The sequence below is a fragment of the Hermetia illucens genome, chromosome 6 (assembly GCF_905115235.1).
Source record: "Hermetia illucens chromosome 6, iHerIll2.2.curated.20191125, whole genome shotgun sequence".
Lineage (NCBI taxonomy): Eukaryota > Metazoa > Arthropoda > Insecta > Diptera > Stratiomyidae > Hermetia > Hermetia illucens.
This window is the reverse complement of record NC_051854.1, coordinates 78,258,755-78,279,398: the sequence shown is the minus strand read 5'-3', so window position 1 is coordinate 78,279,398 and position 20,644 is coordinate 78,258,755. Positions and strand designations below refer to the sequence as shown.

The following is a 20,644-nucleotide window of genomic DNA, read 5'->3' as shown; positions in this document are numbered from 1 at the left end:
AAATTAAATTAAGCGGTAGTTCTGTTTGTTCCAACCCTATTCGACGTAGATTCTTCAAAACTTCAAAGCATCCCTCCTGCGGCAAGTCGCGAAAACGACACTTCATTACTGCTCTGTCATTCCAGGTTGTTGTTATTTGACAAAGCGGCTGTCAAGGCAGATTTCTCTGAATTATTTTGTCGCGATTTCTTCCGTCTATTAACTAAGAGCAATGGCAGATAAAGACAAGGACAAGTCAAAGATCGACCTGGGCCTCCTGGAAGAGGACGATGAGTTCGAGGACTTCCCATGCGAAGGTTTGTTATTTGAGGTTTCTACGTTTTTCGAAATTGAACGCATTTCTCCCATCCAGATTGGGTTCTCGAGGCCGAAGGCGATGAGGACGACGACGTGAACGTTTGGGAAGATAACTGGGACGACGATAACGTCGAGGACGACTTCAATCAACAACTCAGAGCCCACATTGAGAAACAGAAAATGGAAACGTGAATTTCTTAGTTTAGCGTACTCTACTAATGTAATGTCTTTGCTTTTCTTATTCGAATAAATATTTTGGAAACTAATCATGTTAAGGTTGTTTTCATGGTGTTATACCAAAATTTGGTGTCAGCCGGTATGACATTTACGTAAACATAACCACAAATCAACCTGGGTCTGTCGTTTCAACGCTCCAAATGACCGGTCAGCGTATCGAAGTGATCCCTAAAGACCCAAACCCATTATTCACCAAATGGCTAAAAGAATGGCAATCCGAAGCCGCAAAGAAGGGCCTCAAGTCGCAGTACGCGTTGCGCGAAGCACTCGAGTCGTTAAAAAAGTATCCACTTCCGTTAGAGTCAGGCCGCGATTGTGCGATTTTGAAAGGTTTCGGACCGAAACTGTGCATGCTCCTCAATCAAAAATTGGAAGAATATAAGGAAGGGCATCTCGAGGAATACAACAAGAGCGTGAATTTCGGTGAACAGATCAAAGAAGTTGCGAAAAAGGTTAAAGAGAAGCAGAGAAAAGATGCACGCCCAGCCAAACCCAAGACCCAAGGAAAGAAGAACATCGCGGAAGACTGCAGCGCAGACGAGCAAGTCTTGATGAGTCCTGGTTCGTTTGATGTTGTGTTACTGGTGGACACTCAGGAGACCCTTGGGTAAGGTTTTCTTTTAAAGTTCCTCAAAGAATTACAAAATGAGCTAAAAATGAATTACCAAAAATGTAGTCTTTCAATGATGCTAATGGCATGGTTGCTCTTTCTTCGTGTCATTGTACTTCGATCAAATAAACCTTCCCTCATCCCGGTGGCATCGAGTTTGATATCATCACGGCTATTTTCATCCCGACATTAAGGACTGGCATTTGAAAGAACTAAGCTTTCGCCAACGCCAGTCTTGGAGGTGAAAGTAGTATTCTGCGGTGACACTATCTCCCAACGACGTGCCACTGCTTCACAGTCAATGATCCGGTAAGGAAGGCTGCGCCTGATCGTTTTTTACAGGAGAAAAGCTTTTGAGTGAGATATTGAATTTTTGATACAATTTTGTTTTTAAATGAATTTAGGTAGGTAGGTATCAGTGCCCGCTCCGAGGAGCCCAATTAGCGCTGTTTGATACCACAAACTCCTAAGACCGTGACGCTGTTATGAGAGCAGAGAAGCAGAAATTCATATCTCCTGAGGCTGCCCGTAGAATTCATCAAGTAAAGCAGCCCTCCCACCCTGCAGCTACAAATCTCTCTGAGGTTCCCAAAGAACAGTTTACTCAGTGTCCATAGTCTGACTTAAGCCAGAGTTGGGTAATCGCAAAGGAAGTGCCTGAGGGTTTCCCTTCTCTTCTCCGCAGCTTCGGCAATGCGAATTATAAAGTATGCCGAGCCTATGGGCCAGTGGCCTGTATAGATCGCTTTAGTCTTGTATGCATTTACGCGCGTCTGGCACAGGAGCTCTCATGATCGGTTTTTTTATAAGCGAACCAAATCCTTCTTGACTTAGTACAGGTGGTGAGCCCTCGCCATCTGAGGTCCGCAGATGCTAAGTAATGCGAGTAGATTCCGCCATTGACAGTCGCCAGCGGGGCACCGACTGTATCCGTCGAAGGGCTGCCAAGAGCAGAGCCTCGCCTGGCCAATCCATCAGCCTGCTTATTCCTATGACCCGGAACCCAGAGAAGGGTGACCTTTAGCTTGCTGGCGAGACCGTTCAGTGCGCTTCTGCACTGCCTGCTTGGGGCTCGGATTATGACCTAGTCATCGACAGCCTTCCAGTATCGCTAGTACCTACACTTGGAATACATTTTCGAAACCTGGGACCCCATACGAATGTACAACAACAACCCCCGCACCGACTCTACAGACCACCAAAGTTTCTGCCGGACAAGAGAGCCACGGTAGCATTTGCACACGCGGTTCCTTGAATCCTATTAAGCTTCATTCTTTTACTTCAGCCTTTGTCCCGTTCACAAGCGGAGTCGGCTCGTCGTGATCGGTTTCGCCGTTTAGGTCTATCGGATGCCTGATATGGGTGCAATCTCGAGACTTTTAAATCCCCATTCAGCGTATCAAGCCACCGTTGTTTCGGCCGACCTTTTGGTCGTTTACCATCGACTTTGATGTGCAGACCAATCTTAGCAAGTGAATTCTCGTTAGCACGAATTGTGGGACCATACAATCGAACACACCTCTCTCGCTAAGATAGGTGCAACCCCATAACGATCGCGGATATCCTCATTTCGGATGTGATCAAAACGTGTCACGCCACTAGTCCAACGTAACATCTTCGTCTCCATTACCGCAAGACGCCATTCATTATCTTTTATAGTCGGCCAACACTCAGAACCATAGAGGGCGACAGGACGGACGACATTGCGATAAATTTTAGATTTGAGACGTTCGTTGATACGCCGATCACAAAGAACACCAGTTGTGGAACGCCACTTCATCTAGGTTGTGTTAATGCGTGAAGCAATTTCATAACGCAGTTCTCCATTGGATGATAGCGTTGTCCCGAAGTATTTAAATCGCTCAGTTCTGGACACATCACCGCTACTGACAGTGATTGTGCCTGTTTTATGGGGATCGGTCGTCAAAAAAATTCCAAAGTTACCAAGGTGTCTTTATCTGACATCTGAGGAGGCCAGGCAGCTCTTCCTCACATTAGCTGCACATAGCCGAAACCACCAGCCCAATCTGTTCCATATGGTAGTTTTAGGAGCAGTATCCCGTTAAAAGCCCTACTAGGGTTTTCATGTCCCACTTGTTATGGGACAACAAAAATGCCGCTCTGGCGAACCCAGGTTCTTTCACAAGGATTTTCGTCTGCCGGAAAGAGTTCAAATTTCTCCACTCGGCTACGTGAATCCTTGTAATTTTACCCTTCCTTCAAAGTAGACTTGACAATAGATAGTCGGATTCCAAGAGCTGGTTCAGGCCCATTGTGGATCCGGACCCTCGGCGAGCCAGTCTGTCAGCCTCCTTGTTACCAGCGATGCTAGAGTGCCCCGGCACCCAAATTAGGAATGTTTCGTTCAGTCGGCCAAGTTTCAGCAGCACCTGATGACAACTTAACACCAACTGGCTTGATATGTCGTTGCTGTTTAGTGCTGATAATGCTACCTGACTATCCGTACAGATTCAAATGGTGCGACCCCTCCATTTTTGTCGCAGACATTCTTCTGCTGCCAATGAAATGGCATATATCTCCGCCTGGAATATGGTCATCATTATTCCAAGGAGTCGGGCCAGTTCTATAATCGGATTCCCCGAGAACACCCCTGTGATCCGCCCTGCATGACTGACTGTAATCTGAAAAAACTCATGGCCATTCTTCTCTTTCGGTGATTACGACAGTATATGTCTTTTCAGAGATAAATCTGGAAACCATATGATCGGACGACATCAGGGCTACCGGATGTTTGCCAAGGAATTTCCAATGGTATCGAGTTTATATGCATCATTGGCTGCTTTCCGTTTCACCTCCAAGTGAATGAGGGGATAGATTTAGCCTAGCTTAGCCTAGAATTCGGCGTAGTACTCATTGCCCCAGTAATACTTAGGCAACCAACCCTTTGAATCTGTGTTAGCCGCTTCCTGCTGTTAGTTAAGTCTCGACCACCGGACAATGCATGCATACAAAAAAATGGGTTTTATTATGGATGTATACATCCAGTGTATCCGTTTGGTGAATATCCCCAGGTCTTACCTATCGTATTCCTACAACACCAGACCAATCTGCAGAACACCAATTACAGCAGTTCAAACTTATAAATTTCGCCCGAATTTACTGCATCTTAAGTCGTGCAAATCAATTGCTGACGTCATAATTAATGAAAATAATTGGCATTCGAGTGAAATATTGGAATTCCATTCATGAAGAATATACTTCTTCCCCCCTGTATCTCTTGTAGGTTAACTTCTTCACATTTGCTAATAATATTGAACTCCTAATATGTAGCGTATGAGGTTGACTATTATCCATACAGTGCTTTCCAAATCAAATTATTCATGTAAATGGGTTTTCAAAAAATTGAGAGCAATTGAATTTTAACTATGCACACAAGGAACTGTTATGTACTCACCGTTCCTCATCTAGGGAAATGCAAAACCTTTTATACCTACCTTCCAGTTTCCCGACTTGTCTTCCTTCGGCTTCACTTCGCTAGCCGACATTCCCACTTTGAGCACATGTTTCCTCCTTCTGAGCTTTTAGCTCCGTTTGTTGGACTACCCAGGATGCCTTTTTTCATTTTTGGTGCCTATTGATTCCCTAAAGCTTCCACCTCTTTGTCTCTGACTCTGATCAGAGATCAATGACTTACGCTTTGCGATCACCTGGGGTGACTTGTGTCACTTCTGAGATTCCCCTGGGGTTCCTTACGTCTTACTTCTTACCCATCATAAAGCACCCCTCACCATGTTCTTAATGGGTTGGCGCACGCTGTGCATACCCTTGATGAATTCTGACAGCTCAACTATTTTAGCTCCAAGCTGCATGAAAGGTGGTTCTTTTGGGTCAGGGCTCTTTTTCGGTGAGTCTTGGCCGGATCTCTCCTTTTATAAATTCCTTCACTTTTATCATTTGCTGAGCTCCCATGAGTTTTCTCTTCTGCCGTTTTTGATATTGGTTCTCCTGACTGGATATATTTCCTGGTCGGGAGTAACTCTTGAGCAGATGCGGTGGATGTCGAAATCGCCTTGTTGGCCAGCTATCTCCTTTAAGCCCATCACTCGTTGCCTTTGTAGTTGATGTTCTTGGCAGAGTTGTGCTTCATTTAAACACCACCATCTCCAAATCTAGTGTCCGGATGGCTCAAGTGGTTAGGGCGCTGCGCTGTCGTAGCGGAAGGTCAGAGGGATTTGTTATCGTGACTAGATGTCGGATACCAGTCGACTCAGCTGCGAATGAGCTTCTGAGTCAGATCAGGGTAATAATCTCGGGCGAGCGCAATGCTGACCACATTACCTCCTACAGTGTACTGTAGTATACCGTTGCGGTCTTAAATGAAGTGCTCTAACACACTTCAAGGCCCTGATCCAATATGGATTGTTGCGCCAAGGATTATTATTATCATTATCTCCAAATCTAAAACACTTGTAGCATTAGATGCCGCTGTGACCAAGTTGTCGACCACCGAGGTAATGCGGTCGAGGGATATTGGCTAGGGTTCCGAGCCGCTGCACCGTAAGTTTACTCCTTTTCACTTCTTACGTCTGTCCGTCTGTTCGTCCTCTATCGTCACGAAATTTGGTAAGAATATGTGGCCTATGAACCGAATGTGATCGACTCTATGATCGAAGCAATTCAGGATAAACTCTGAAAAGTGGAAGAAGTCAGCGAGGTGTGGTTAGAAACGCCGCGGATAGAAGCAAGGAGATCTAGTTAGAGTGAGCTAACTCCACCCCGTGATGTAATACCTAATGATGGATCCACAAGCAGAGGGGAGTAGTTTTAGTGGGTAAAAATCCCACGCTCTGGCGTGTCCAGGTCAGAGTCTTTGGAAGACAACAAACATTATTTTGAAAAGCTAGCATACCCTTTCAATTTGGAGTGTTCAATAATTGACACTACCTCTAAACTAATTACAATTCTTATTGTGTTACTGTTCTGCAGGAAGAACAAAAAGACCCTTGACGAAACACTCTTATATCTGGATTCCCATAAAATCAAATATGAAGTAAGACGACTTGGTGCTGGTGACTTCTGCTGGATTTGCGTCGATAGTGCTAAGCATGAACTTCTTCTACCTTATATAATCGAACGAAAGCGTATGGATGATTTCGCCAGCAGTATTCGTGATGGCCGCTTCCACGAACAAAAATTTCGTTTGCGTGAAAGTAAAATACAAAATTTAATTTATTTAATTGAAAGCTATGGGAGCAATCAGCACGTGGGATTGCCCATGACAACTTTATTACAAGCAGCAACGAACACCCAGATTCATAGCGGATTTCAAATTAAATTCACGGACAGTCATCGTGATTCATTGTTGTATATTGCAACCCTAACGAAAATTTTAATTGATCAATTCCAGGTAATTTGAAATTTTCATAAATATTTCATAAATTACCTTTTCGTCACTTCAGAATAAAGTGCTGCTAGGAATTCCAAAGGAGGACATTAAGCCAATTAACATCACAGACAGTAACTTCGTTGGACTTATGAAATTTAAAGAATTCAACGAACAATCGTCGAAAGCACGAAGCTTCACCGTAAGAGAAATTTTCATCAAGCAGTTGCTGCAATTGAAGTCGTTGTCGGTTGATAAGGCATTGGCAATAACTGCCATGTATCCTACACCTAGTTCATTATTAGCTGCCTACAGAGCCTGTAACAGTACTGACGAAGCAGAGAAATTGTTAAGCAACATTCGTGGAGGCGTTTTGAAGCGTCCAATTGGGCCAGTGATTAGTAAAATTATTTATCAATTCTATAATAACTTAAGCGATTAGGAAAATGTATAAACGTTCTATTGAGTGTGACACAATAAATTATTTATCATATTATCTTCTTCTTTTTCTTCAGCCTTTCTCCCGTTCACAACCGGAGTCGGTTCGTCGTGATCGGTTTCGCCATTTAGCTCTATCCGATGCCTGATATGGGTGCAATCTCGAGGCTTTTAAATCCCCATCCAGCGTATTAAGCCACCGTTGTTTCGGCCGGCCTTTTCGTCGTTTACCGCCAACTTCGATGTTCAAACCAATCTTGGCAAGTGAATTCTCGTTAGCACGAATTGCGTGACCATACCATCGAAGACCCCTCTCTCGTCTTATTCCACGATCGGTGCAACCCTATAACGATTGCGGATATCTTCATTTCGGATGTGATCAAACCGTGTTACGCCACTAGTCCAACGCAAAATCTTCGTCTCCATTACCGCAAGACGCTGTTCATCGTCTTTTATATTCGGCCAACTCTCGGAACCATAGAGAGCGACAGGACGGACGACATTACGCTAAATTTTACATTTAAGACGTTCGTTGATATGCCCATCACAAAGAGCACCAGTTGTGGAACGCGACTTCATCCAGGTTGCGCTAATGCGTGAAGCAGTTTCATAATGCAGTTCTCTATTGGATGATAGCGTTGTCCCGAGGTATTTAAATCGCTCAATTCTGGGCAGATCACTGCCGCTGACAGTGATTGTGCCTGTTTCATGAGGATCGGTCGTCAATAATTCAGTTTTGTTTACATTCTATCTGAGACCGTATTGTATGAGGCGACCATTCCATTTTTGGACAAATTGCTCGAGATCATTTTTTCTATGTAGGGCGCTGGACGTTGGATATATCGTTTGACAGTGCGCATAACAAGAACAAAAAGGAGTGGTGAGAGGGCGCTTCCTTGATGAACACCAACAGAGACACGAAGCGGTTTTGATACATCCGCCATACTTCGAACTTTACTTTTCGGATCATGCTAGAGCAATTGAACTCAGCGCACGAGTTCTTCTGGCACTAAGTGCTGTCGTAAAGCATATCAGATGAGTTCGTGTGGCACACGGTCAAACACTTTCTCTAGATTCAGAAATGCATGAGTAACCACACAGCGTGTATTGCGTCAGTAGTTCCGCAGTTTTTGATAAATCCCCCTTGATTCACGGTTATTTCAACGATTTCGCAAATACGGTTGTCAAGAATGCGTTCAAAAATCTTCATGGTATAGAAAAGTAACCGGATCGGACGGTAATTTGAACATTCTGCTGGATTACCTTTTTTTTCCATATTGGAACAGTGGTACTTTCTTGCCAGTGAGATGGTGTTCTTCCATCCTGAATAACTCGATTAAAGAATTCACTGAGCCCAGATGCGACTCGACTTCAGTTGCGCTGACAGTTAAGCCCATGAGTATTTTACGTACGTTTCAGACACAGATTGATTTTGTGACCACAATCAGAGCCCCGCTGAGATAAGCAACAACGGTACCAGTCTATACCAAGTGCATTGCTTAGCATTCATATTGGTGGATGCAAGAATTACTTAAATCTCTAACGAACTAAGAAGTACGGCACCCGTGTTGAAACGCAACACCACGCCGAGGTTCGAAGTTCTCTTCTCGCTTGAGCACAACCACAACCACCATGAAACTCCCACTAGGGGACCCAACCGCAAACAACTGAGCTGTACTCACATACAACGGGAGTTCACCCGAAGTATGAGAGTCCGGGGGCTATCCCGATTCCCATGGTACCAGTATACCTCTGGTAAGGTTTCGTGACCAATTTGCCACTTCAGATGAGTCCCCGTGCAGACTCGGGTCTGATCGCTCTAATTAGTCCTTTGGAGCATTCGCCTATTGCATCACGGCCGGCAAACCAAAGTGAGTACAGCGTCTCTCGGTGCCACCACTATGGAGGTTCTCCTCTGCCACTTGGTTTTGGTTTGGCCGACAGAGTTGCCGCCCCGTCTTCCTCACCGCCACCTCTGAGCACCAGTTGCGCTGACAGGTGGAACTGGTCGAAATGTCGGCAATGATAGTGGAAGTGAAGGATGAGCAAATTCTTCAGTTGCAATCTGCTCAAAGTATTCTCGCCATCTATCCGTTGCAGCTCGACGGTTGGTAAGCAAACTACCGTTCTTCTCATTAGTGCAACAGAAACATTCGATATCCTGTGTACGTTCGTTACGGATTTTAGCAAGTCAGTACAGATCTCTCTCGCCATCCCGAGTGTCCAGTTTAGTAAAGATTTTTGTAATGGTTCGCTCGGGTGACAGCGACTGCTGAGGAATCTCACCTATGGTTACGAGAATTTGTATTTTTCACCGTTGAGTAACAGACTGGCTTCAATAAGACGCGACCAGAACATCATCTAAATAAACAAAACAAAAATGAGTGGATCAATCTTTGAAAGGTTTGCGCTGCATTGCAAAGTCTAAATGCCATCCTAGTGAACTCGAAGAGTCCAAAAGGTATGCATATTGCCGTTTTTCAAATGCCTTCGGGAGCTGCAGGGATTTGCCTCGACTAAGTCAAAATATGGCAGTCTGAGATAGAGTGCGCAAAGTCGTAAATGAGAGAAAGGTAGTATTGGTCTGAAATCGTCTGGCCACAAGGTCTCCACTGAGTTTAGGAACCATATGAAATGGTGAGGATCAACAGTTGTCTGAAGGTTCGCAAATACCCTACCTAAGCAGTTCTCCTTCCCTGCAACTGCATGCTTTTTCGGCGCTAATGGACGCGCCTTAGAAAAGGTATGGGAATCAGTAGTCTTGATGTAGTGCTGAACATCATGCTTAACGAGCTCAGAGAACGACGACGGGTCGCTCGTGAACTTCGTGCATTTTATCAGCGGTGGCGGCCAACATGTCCAAACACCCCGCAATCCGCGCATGCCAGGATGGCCTATGTATTCTCCGGAAGTCTCTGCAGCCACAAAGATTGTAACAGCTCGGTTCCGACTTTACCACCAACCAACTACTTTATTTCGCGTAGGAGTCAGCTTGGCGCACGGTCCCCAAGCGTTAGCTCTGCCGTGAGTAACTAAGTTTAGCCGTTTCACACACCATCAGGTATTTAATGAGCTACCCCTTCATCATTTTGTAGGAGCAGTTCTCAAGCACGTGGAGGGCAAATTCAACTGTTTCCTCATCCAGCCCGACGAGCACGTGGTTAAACTGTGTGGTGTCCATCGTGACACCGGCTAGAGCAAATTATGTCTCGAGCTGGCGGAACGATGCTTACTGGTTCCTTCTTCAAAATTGAATGGTCTTCGCCTTTAGATTGTTGTGAAGATAATTTGTTGATGCTTCATCTCCGGGATTTCCGTTGACTGCGGTTATTGCGAAATCCATTTCTCCTATATAGAGGTGTTACGAAGGGCTGTGTGACTTCAGTGTTCACTGTCACCTGATTGTCAGAGTGAATTCTAGGCGATGTTGTTATTCGAGCCCGGAGCACCATGCCAACAAGATACTGATCCCAGTCTATATTGGCCCCCCTATATGTTCTGACATTCATCAAAGCTGTGGTGGCGTTGAAATAACATGTGTTCAGTTTCGTCGAAAGCAGTCCCGTCTGTTGAAACCCACGTTTGATTGTGGACCGTAAGCTATGGAAGTCAGCGTATAGTCAGAATACGGACTCCACCCCTACTTGGTTCTTAAAATCTCTGAGTATGACATTGATATCATACTTGGGACAGGATTCGAAGGTCCGTTTCACCGGCTCGTCTCCGACTCTACAGTCTCCACTGTAGGGGCGTTAACGTTAATGAGACTTATATTTATAAATTTTGCTCGCAAATGCAGAGTGAATAGTCTTTCGCTTATATTTCAAAGTCGGTATTCCGGTAAGAGATTCCATTTTTTGGTTGACTAAGCAACCTACTCCGAGCATATATGGTGTAGTAGCTTTTCTCCAGGAAATAGGTCCCTGTTCAACGCATCTCTTGTAACGCTGTTACATCAGCATTCGATCTATACAGGGACCACAATGCATGTTGTGCAAAAGGAAAAAGGGATTGGACGAACGGCACTTTCTAGGTGGTGGCAGGTGCCCGGCATATAGGATGGAGCTGAATCGTGGGGTCAAATGAGGTTGACTTAAATCAACCTCAACCATTGCGAGGCATACCATTCGAGAGTCGAATGTGGACGCCGCAGTAATATGGGAACCTTACCGAAATTACGTTGAAGACTCCTCGGGAAATGCGGCGATATGGGCATGGGGACCGCAAGTCAACGGCGTCCATATCTACATCTGTTATGTTCCAATCGCTGCAATCGTTGATCTAACCTATCTCAGTACCACGTTGGCGAGAGGAATGGTGAATGAACACTACACCCACAGTGACCACCAGGCCATCTTTCTCGACATCAGGAGCGCAGCAGAAGCGGAAAAACAGGGATAGCTGGTGGTCCATTGGAGCTATTGAAGAAGACACATTCCCCGCGGCTTTAGAAGGAGATTATGACCCGAAGAGAACGGCGCTGGAAAAAGTGAGCCAGTTATGTCAACGGGTAACTGAAGCATGCGACTCTACAACGCCGCGACGGAAGTTTCACTACATAAGGAAACCAAACTACTGGTGGAACCAGGAAATCGCGCTTTTAAGAGCGTCATGTCCGCGAGAGAGGAAGCTTTGCCAAAGGACCAGAGTAAAGCCAGAACCTCGGCAGTCGAAGAAGGAATAACGCGATTTTCGAAGTAGCCTTAAGAAGCTTATACGGGAAAGTAAGCGGAATTGCTACAGTTGTGCCTTGAGGCAAATACGAACCCTGATTCGTGGACAAAAATCACCCCAAGTGACTCTTGTTCAAAATAATCTCAATTCTTTTCCCACAACAAGAAGAAGGTGGACCTCATGCAACGGCCAAAACAGGACGTCTTCACAATACTAGTGGTTATCGAGAAGGAACTACGGGAGATCTGTGGACGAATTCGGGACAATAAGGTTCCGGAATTGGATGGGATTCCGAACAAAGCGCTGAAGTTAACTATTAAATGGTTCATAAATACATTTGAATCCTGCATGATCAAACGAGTGTTTCCCGCTCAGTGAAAAAGGCAGAGGTTGGTTCTGCTACCGAAGCCCCAAAAATCACCTAGTTCACCCTTTTCATATCGCCCTATCTGTCTTTTAGACACTATGGGGAATATGTTCGAAAGGCTGTTTCCGTTCGTCAAGCTAGCCGGTGGTCAATCGGAGCGACAGTACGGGTTTCGATACCATTGCAACGGTCGTAGGCCTGGCCTGGCAGGCATCGGCCGCTGGTAAGTGCTGTGCGGTGGTAACGCTGGATGCCAGGAATGTTTTTAACTCGGCTAACTGGGGTGGATTAAGGGTACCCTGGTTAAACTGGGTGTCCCTGGTTACTTAGCTCGGATAATCGAGAGTTACTTTTCGGAGAGGCTTCGGACGACGGGCCGAAGGAATATGTTGTGGGAGCAAGTGTTTCCCAAGGTTCTGTGCTGTGGCCCCTGCTGCGGAGCATAATGTGTGACGGAGTGCTCGGCCTTTGCGTGCCAAAGGAGGCAACATTGATTGGTTTTGCAGACGACCTGGTAGTGGTAGCAGTTGCGAAACATGACCAGACATGAAGCTGAATGCAAGTGAAAGCATTCATGCATCAAAACATGGCTTCAAATGGTGAAACTGGACCTGGTGGAAGATAAGACGGAGGCGGTCCTTATTACCAATTGCAGGAAAAATAATACTTTCAAAATCCGGGCTCGTAATCACGAAGTCGTTTCAAAATCGATCATTAGATACCTGTAGGCAATGATCGATGCCAAGTTGAGCTTCAAGGGGCACCTGGACTATGCGTGCGAAAAGGCAACAAAGATTAGCCCATCTCTAGTAAGGATGATGCCTAATATTGGAGGGCCAAAATCTAGTCGCCGACTGCTTATCGCAGGAGTGGTGAAATTACTCCTGCTATACGCGGCTCCTGTATGGGCTTGCACACTGGATAACACAGTGAACCAGGGAAGGGTAAGTTCGGCATACCGGCCAATCGTGCTGAGGGTGTGCAATACATATAGCACGGTATCTGGTGAGGCAGTGTGTGCAACCGCGAGGATGATTCCCTTGGATCTTCTAGCGGATGAGACACACTGTTTCAACAAAACCTTAAGAAAGATGGAAGACGAATGGAAATGTACAACAGAAAATATTTATTTAAGTAAAAATATCACATTTTTTGTAAATTTGTAAATTATTATAGACGCGAGGCGGAATCTCTTTTTATTTATTCTTCTTTTTCGCGTCATAAGCCTGAAAGAAATGGAAATAAATGAGGATCACCGACCTTTCCAGATTTCATATTAACTCACCTTCTTGGCTACGTTTAGTAAATTATTAAAAGTTGATTTTCCAGTTTCCTTGGCCATTTGTAGAAATATGTTCGACTCAGTTCCCGTCAGAAGAACATAAGGCTCGTTATATTCTACAACTCGACCTGCATCCATTACCAAAATTTTGTCAGAATCCATAACCGTATGTAAACGATGAGCAATTGTTATTACTGTGCAAAGATTAAACTTTTGCCTTATTGTAGATTGGATTAAGGAATCAGTTTTCGGGTCTACGTTAGCCGTGGCTTCATCCATAACAAGGATCTTGTTCTCTCTTAATATTGCACGTGCCAAACAAAATAGTTGCCTTTGTCCAACGCTAAAATTACTTCCTCCCTCAGTCACTTTGCTTTGTAATCCATGAGGTAAATCTGTAACGACTTTTTTTAACTCAACTTCATCCAATGCTTCCCAAATTCTTGAATCCGAATACTCTGCGAAGGGATCAAGGTTATAGCGGATAGAGCCCGAAAATAGCACAGGCTCTTGGGGTATGATTGAAATTTTGGCACGTAATGAATTTAGTCGCAGATATGTTGTGTCGACTCCGTCAATGATAATCGCTCCTTCGTTATACGCTAAACGGAACAAAGCATTGATCAAGGAGGTTTTCCCAGCACCTGTACGTCCTACGATTCCAACTTTCTCACTAGGCATAATCTCAAAATTAAGTTCCTTGAGGGTGAGGTCAGAATCGGGATCAGCAAAGTATCGCAGTGATAAATTTTTGAATTGAACGTGACCATTTTGGGGCCAATCTTTTGGTGGTATCTGTTTTTGGGACAGGCTTTCATCTTCTTCACCTTCAATTGACTCGTATTCAATGACTCTTTCCACTGCAGTCATTAAATTCTCAAGCTCTGCAGATTGTCGCATTCCCCATTGGACAATGCCCGTCATACTCAGAGCTTGGGTGATGGCCAGTCCCACGTTTCCTCCGGTTTCTTTGTCCATTGTAAAGAAGCTGAGGGTAACTATCCCAATGTAGGCAACGCAAATGCAGTCTAGCCAAAACCCAAAGGCACGTGTTGTAGCAAGGAAAGCGAAGAATACGGAGCTATGAGAATCTTGATGTATGTCAAACTCTCTAATGAGGGCTTTCTGCGCTTGGAAAGCACGAATAGTTGGCAGACCACTCAGGGAAGCGGAAAGATGAGAGAAAATTGGTGACCGGGCTGTGAATTTAAAATCATGATTAAGATTTTTGTACCCTTCAGAATACTACTACTGTACTATACTTACTTACAGCTTCCATTCGTTTAACATTTCTTGCTGTTTGCAAGTAGAAGTTCCGTAGTTTGTAGAAAAAGAAAATCATCATTTTAGTGGGTATTAAAAACCAAGGGTTGACTATGGAAATGACAATCACAACTCCTACCAGCGAAAGGAAAACCTGTATCACATCAATCATAACAGCTGGCAGTTGTTCATCAACTTGTCCCATATCTTTGGAAAATCGGTTTAGTATTCGGCCTACCGGATTTGTGTGAAAGAATAGCATGGTCGCATGCACGACCCCGCTGTACATTGCATTATGAAGGTTCCTTGAGGCTTTCATTGCAATGTGGAAAAACAGGAAACTTCTGCTCAACGTTACTACTATGGTGCCGAGAATTAAGCCGGTGAAGACCCAGATATCCCATGTGCTTCTTTCAGTAGGTGCAGTCATTGGATCAGGCTGGTGCGTTGTGTTGTTAGTTACGCTGGTATTCACGCTGACTTGTTTTTCCTTGTTGACCCTAAAAATGAATTAAATACCTTCATTATAACCTGCAAATGTTTAACGATTTAAGTTGATCAAAAAACATTTCCATCTAAATGAAATGAACTAAGGTCATGATGAAATACATGTATGTACTCCTATTGAGAAGCCACTCTACACGAAACCAAGTAGCTAGACTCGCGCTGATCAGCAAGGGTAAAGGAGACAAGGAGCAAGGAGCGCAAAACTATCTACTGCCGTAAGGGTGAGAACTTAAAGAGGTGGTTGCCGTGAAGAATGTCAACGCATCCTTACCGAGTGGAACTTTCTTGGCAAAATGGCAGATGAACTGCACGGCTCATCGACAATTTAAACCCGTGGTTGAACCGAACCCGCGATGAGATTGATTACTTCCTTACCCAACTTCTAACTTTCACTTTTTTCTCTTGCAAGAGGTGGGGCGTCTTCCGTCAGCAGCTTTATGCAGACTGAGAGATACTGAAGAGCGCTGGCAGCTGGAATCGTGTTGCGCACTATATTCGAGCTATTCTTATTGCGAAAAAGATTGAACTCGACGAGCGGAGGGATTGGATGGTAAGCGGTTCCCTGAACTAACAATTCCCTTCTTCTCCTTCCCTCCAGTTGGTCAAAGGAATTCCCTGACCTGAAGGCTCCCAAAGCCCGAAGAGCGGGAGGGCTACCGCGAAGTAATGTGCCAAACGGTTCCAGGCTAGTTCTCTGATGACAAGGAGGTGTTTAGTTGGTAGTCCGACAGCGTACTGCAGTAGGAGTCCAACACTTTGTGCGTAAACGCATTTACCTACCCTACTCCCAAAGAAAAAAACTCTACAAGAAACCAAGTAGCAATCCCTAGAGAACTGTTAAAATAATGAGCACGTCGCGCTGTCGCAAAGGTATTAGCTAAAATCATCCTAAAATGCATGCAAAAAACACCTCGAAAACTTTGAATCCTCCTGCACCAACACCCTTCGGATTATTGTTGTCTGCTGAACCAACACCAACAGCTCTATTGCCAAACGTGCGCTCCCTGTACAGAGATGGTGCTGCCAATCCAGTCCCAATATAGGCCTAATGTAGCAACGTTGCAGGAGATGCATTGGACGGGGACCGGTTTCCTGGAGAAGAGTCGCTACGCCATATATCATCGCGGCCATCCAGAAAACCATATGCTCGGAGTAGGTTTCTTAGTCAGCCAAATACTATGCACGACGACTATACAGTCTGCGCTTACGAGGCGAATTTAGAAATATAAGCCTCATTAACGTTCACGCTCATACAGAGGAGACTGCAGAGTCGGAGAAGGATACCTTCTACGAAGCAGTAGAACCAACCCTCGAGCCTGTCCCAGATATGATATCAGAATCGTACTTGGGGGATTTTAACAGCCAAGTAGGGACGGAGCCCGTATTCAGGCGATACGTTGGCTCCCATAGCTTACATCAAAATACAAATGACAACGGACTGCGCATTATTCAATTAGCAGTGTCACACGAAATGGTTGTTGAAAGTACCTGGTTTGCGCAGAAAGCGGTCCGCCAACAAACATGGGCCTCTCCAGACGTGACCACTTTCAACCAAATTGACCACGTGCTGATCGAACACCGCCACCTCTCAGCCTTCATGAATGTCAGAACATCTAAGGGGCCAATATGGACTCGAATCACTATCTTGTTGGCATGGTGCTCCGAGCTTGAATAACAACAGCGCCTAGTTTCCCCACTGACAATCAGGTGAGAATTAACACTGAAACCATTTACAACACAGCCCCCGCAACACCTATAAGAGGGAAATGGATGTCGCAATAACCACAGTCAACAGAGATCCTGAAAATGAAGGATCAACAAATGATCTTCGCAATCACCTGAAGAACGTTATCATAAATACGGCCACAAACATACTTGACCCCAGCCGCAAAAAGAGTCAGAACGGCTGATTTGACGATGAATGTAAGCTTGCAACGGGACAGAGGAATACGGCATACCGAGTAATGTTGCATTCTCGAAGAACGCGGGCACGCGCACCTGAGTCCACCAGCTTGATGGTGATTAGCATGTCCGATTAGTAACTGCCTCCTATATTCTAGCGCAGAGCCTCTCTTTTTTGGACAAATACTCACTTTTTTAATTCAGTTTCGCCGGCAGGGGCAACCAACTCAATTTAGCCAACGTAAGCAATTTTCGGTGGAAGTTGCTGAAGGCTGGCAAAGTCAAGAAAGTGTCTCCCGCTACCTGCGTAAGATATCTGGGGTATGGTCAAGCTCGATTGCGCGGCAGCAAGTTCAATAAACCTGATGCAGAGGGTGAGGCGAAAAAGAGCACCTGACAAGAAAATGTGAGAAGGAAGGAAAGTGCAGGTCTGATGACGAGGGCCAACAGTAGGAAGCGGAGAATAGCCGCTGTCTAAGAGAGATCCAAGGGCAATAAATAAATAATAATAAAGCTCATAAGACTTCGACATTTTACCACCGGCACTGACTACAGATCCGTTTCCTATGAGACCATAGCACCTCAACGTTGACCGTTGATTGCCGTCTTGCCAATCAAGCCACCGATAAAATATCGTGAGGAACGCACTAGTCCGCCATCCATTAAATGGTGGCGATTTCGTGAGGAGAAACGAAGTCAGGTAAGTGGCTTATCATCCAAAGTAATCTTTCTTTGGAATGACGATGTTGAAATCAAGGGTCGTGAAAAGAAACACCTCTATCACAAGTTTCTCAACGATAAAACCCTGACCAATTGGCAAATTTACAAAATTGCAAACCGGGAAGCTAAGAAAGCGATCACTGCCACCTGAACGGTCTATTACAAAGATTTATTCAGTAAACTGGTCACTCGGAATGGTAAAAGAGGTCTGTATCGACTTGTTAAAAGCCGACATGAACGCACGCGGAATATCGAACACTTCTGTTGCATTAATAGCAAGGACGGTACTTTGCTTATCAATCGATGAGCCGCGACGGCGAGAATATTTCGAGCAAATTTCAACTGAAGAATTTGTCCATCATCCACTTCTACAAACATTGCTGACATTTAGAGGAATTCCACCTGTTAGTGTCACTGGGTGCTCAGAGGTGGCGGTGAGGAAAACGGAGCGGCAAGTCTGTCGGCCAAACTAAAATCAAGTGGTCGAGAAGAACCTCCATAGTGGTCGTACCGGGAGACGCTGTATCACTTTAGTTTGCCAGTCGTGATACATTAGACGGATGCTCCAAAGGCCTAATTAGGGCGGTCAGAGTTTGCACAGGGACTCATCTAAAGTGGCAGTAGGTCACGTAACTTTACCAGGGGTATACTAGTACCATGGGAATCGGCATAGCCCTCGAATTCACATACTTCTGGAGAATTTCTGTCGTATGTGCGTTCAGTTCCATTGTTGTCCTAGTGAAGATTGTGACTGCGTTCAAGGAAACAGAGACCTTCGGGCTTCAGATGTGGTGTTACGTTTCAACACGGGTGCCGTACTCCATACTTCGGTAGAGATTTAGGTAGGGCCTATATCCACCAGTATGAATGCTAAGCCATGCACTCAGTGTACCGCTGTGCTTATCTCAGCAGGGCTCTGATTGTGGTCACGAAATCAAACCGAGTCGTAAGAGGACCGAGGGACTAGGTCCACTGGGCAGGTGCTCGCGTTAATCACCAGAGGCGTAACTCTCAGTGTCACTGAAATCGAGGCAGTAACAAAACGAATGAAACCGAGGAAACCAACAGGGTCTGACGACATCGTATTTGAGCTTTGGAAAGTGAAGAGCTAGGACCCAACAATTTGGCTCAGCGAATTCTTCAATCGGGTTATTGGGGAAGGTAGAACACCATCTGACTGGCAAGAAAGTATCACAGTTCCAATATGGAAAAAGGAAGGTAGTCCAGCAGAACGTTCAAATTACCGTCCGTCCCGGTTTCTGTCCCATACCATGAAGAGTTTTGAACGCATTCTTGACAACCGTATTCGTAAACTTGTTCAGACAACCGTGAATAAAGCTGGGTTTGCCAAGAATTACAACTGCGGAACTACTAATGCAATACACACTGCGCGATTACTCATGGAGGAACACCGTGAGACCTGCAGACGTGCATTTCTGGATCTAGAGAAAGCGTTTGACCGTGTGCTACACGAACTCATCTGATATGCACTACAACAACACCTAGTACCAGAGGAATACGTGCGCCGGGTTTAACTGCTCTACCACGATCCGAAAAGTAAAGTTCGAAGTGTGGTTAAGCAAGCGAACTCTTACAATTCCTCATCCAGCGCAACTTGTCCAAAAATCCAATCATCGCCTCATGCAAGACCATCTCAGATTGAAACTGAATAAAACTGAATTTTTGAATTTCGTTGGATAGATTTTGGGCTATAGTGGTTGCAGATTTTCAACATGCAATTTCGAGAAAAACGCATTTAAAAAGTAAAATGTGATTTTTAGCCACAAAATCTTAACTGATCATTAATCTGTTATAGCTAGTCAATGAACCTTCGGTTTCTTAAAAAACATATGAACTGAATTTTCGCTCTTTTAGCGAAGTCATTCGGACATGTAAATTCGCACTTCATTACGACGGTCGACGTCAACCTGACACACGACATTTTACCTGTTTCACACTGTAATTTCCGCACGACTACGAATATAGAAAAATCACTTCGCCAAAATATTTTACACATTATCTAAATACAACTGACGTCAAGAAAAAGTCGATTCCTCGAATCCGACGCACGGGATAATCGGGATAATCCCCCCCTGACCAATAACTTCCTCTTGAGTATACATTTATGTGTTTTAAATACTCACCAATATGCGAGGAAATAATCACTTCCTGAAGCCAGTACTTGAGCTGCAATGCAGAAAAACATAACTGTGCAAAAAACAGCAACTCCACCTCCAGATTTGAAATATTTAATGTACAATTGAAACCCTATCGATCCAGTCTTCTGTGTCTCCTTAACCAACATTCGTGTGTCTGGTCCAGTTTCCGCTCCATTAGCTTTTTTGGTCCCAATATGGGCTTCCTTCCGAACAACAGTCATTTCCTTCGCAGGATTGTTGACTTCTTCCATAGCATCTTCTTCAGGACTACATAGCAATTGCGCAAAGTTCACTTTAGATAGTTGCAATTCTTCATAGGTTCCGGTAGCACTTATTTTACCATGGTCTATTATAATGATCCTATCAGCTTGTTGCAGATATTGAAGTTGATGCGTAATCAAGATGACTGCTTTTTCCTTTAACAAACCTCGGATGCACTGATTGAAAAGATGCTTTCCGACATTAGTATCTACAGCACTCAGAGGATCATCAAGAAGATAAATTCCGCTCTGACGATAAACTGCGCGAGCTAAACTAATTCGGGCTTTCTGTCCTCCTGAAAGGGATGCTCCTCTGTCACCAACGATTGTTTGGTCCCCTGCTGGTAGTAATATGAGGTCTCGGTCTAAAGCACATTTCTCGATAACAGCTTCATATCGATTCCGGTCCATGGCTTCACCGAAAAGTATGTTCTGTTGAATGGTACTGCCAAAAAGCCATGGCTCCTGAGATGCGTATGATATCGAATCATATGTGTGAATACTACCTGATTCAATAGGAAGCTCTCCTAAAATTGCCTGAAAAATACTTAAACTCCAAAATGAAGACTGTGATAGTGAACCAT

At 44.7% G+C, this 20,644-nt stretch overlaps 3 protein-coding genes across 4 annotated transcripts in view; 2 read left to right on the top strand and 1 right to left on the bottom strand.

Annotated features, from left to right (window-relative positions):
• Positions 1 to 121: 121 nt before the first annotated feature.
• LOC119659540 (probable 26S proteasome complex subunit sem1) lies at positions 122 to 563 on the top strand. The gene is made up of 2 exons (XM_038067684.1): positions 122 to 296; positions 353 to 563. The coding sequence occupies exons 1-2, from the start codon at positions 212 to 214 to the stop codon at positions 487 to 489; spliced, it is 222 nt and encodes a 73-aa protein (XP_037923612.1). The 5' UTR covers positions 122 to 211; the 3' UTR covers positions 490 to 563.
• A 79-nt stretch (positions 564 to 642) lies between these two features.
• On the top strand, positions 643 to 6,984 carry LOC119659438 (crossover junction endonuclease MUS81). Its single transcript, XM_038067520.1, has 3 exons — positions 643 to 1,141; positions 6,092 to 6,512; positions 6,565 to 6,984. Exons 1-3 carry the CDS (start codon positions 675 to 677, stop codon positions 6,928 to 6,930), a joined length of 1,254 nt encoding a protein of 417 aa, XP_037923448.1. The 5' UTR covers positions 643 to 674; the 3' UTR covers positions 6,931 to 6,984.
• A 6,088-nt stretch (positions 6,985 to 13,072) lies between these two features.
• LOC119659308 (probable multidrug resistance-associated protein lethal(2)03659) overlaps positions 13,073 to 20,644 on the bottom strand; it is a 42,263-nt gene continuing 34,691 nt past the window's right edge. For both annotated transcript variants that reach the window (XM_038067322.1, XM_038067321.1), the window contains exons 8-11: positions 19,786 to 20,607; positions 14,516 to 15,012; positions 13,253 to 14,448; positions 13,073 to 13,193 (exon numbers count right to left, since the gene is read on the bottom strand). In XM_038067322.1, coding sequence (XP_037923250.1) covers positions 13,164 to 13,193; positions 13,253 to 14,448; positions 14,516 to 15,012; positions 19,786 to 20,607 — 2,545 coding nt within the window. In that variant the 3' untranslated portion in view covers positions 13,073 to 13,163. The remainder of the gene's footprint in view (positions 13,194 to 13,252; positions 14,449 to 14,515; positions 15,013 to 19,785; positions 20,608 to 20,644) is intronic.

Excerpts from the sequence above, each read along its gene's own strand:
- LOC119659540 (XM_038067684.1), top strand. The coding sequence starts at position 212 with ATGGCAGATAAAGACAAGGACAAGTCAAAGATCGACCTGGGCCTCCTG. Across the intron at positions 297-352 it reads CGAGGACTTCCCATGCGAAG|ATTGGGTTCTCGAGGCCGAA; the intron begins GTTTGTTATTTG and ends TCTCCCATCCAG.
- LOC119659438 (XM_038067520.1), top strand. The coding sequence starts at position 675 with ATGACCGGTCAGCGTATCGAAGTGATCCCTAAAGACCCAAACCCATTA. Across the intron at positions 1,142-6,091 it reads GACACTCAGGAGACCCTTGG|GAAGAACAAAAAGACCCTTG; the intron begins GTAAGGTTTTCT and ends ACTGTTCTGCAG. Across the intron at positions 6,513-6,564 it reads TTTTAATTGATCAATTCCAG|AATAAAGTGCTGCTAGGAAT; the intron begins GTAATTTGAAAT and ends TCGTCACTTCAG.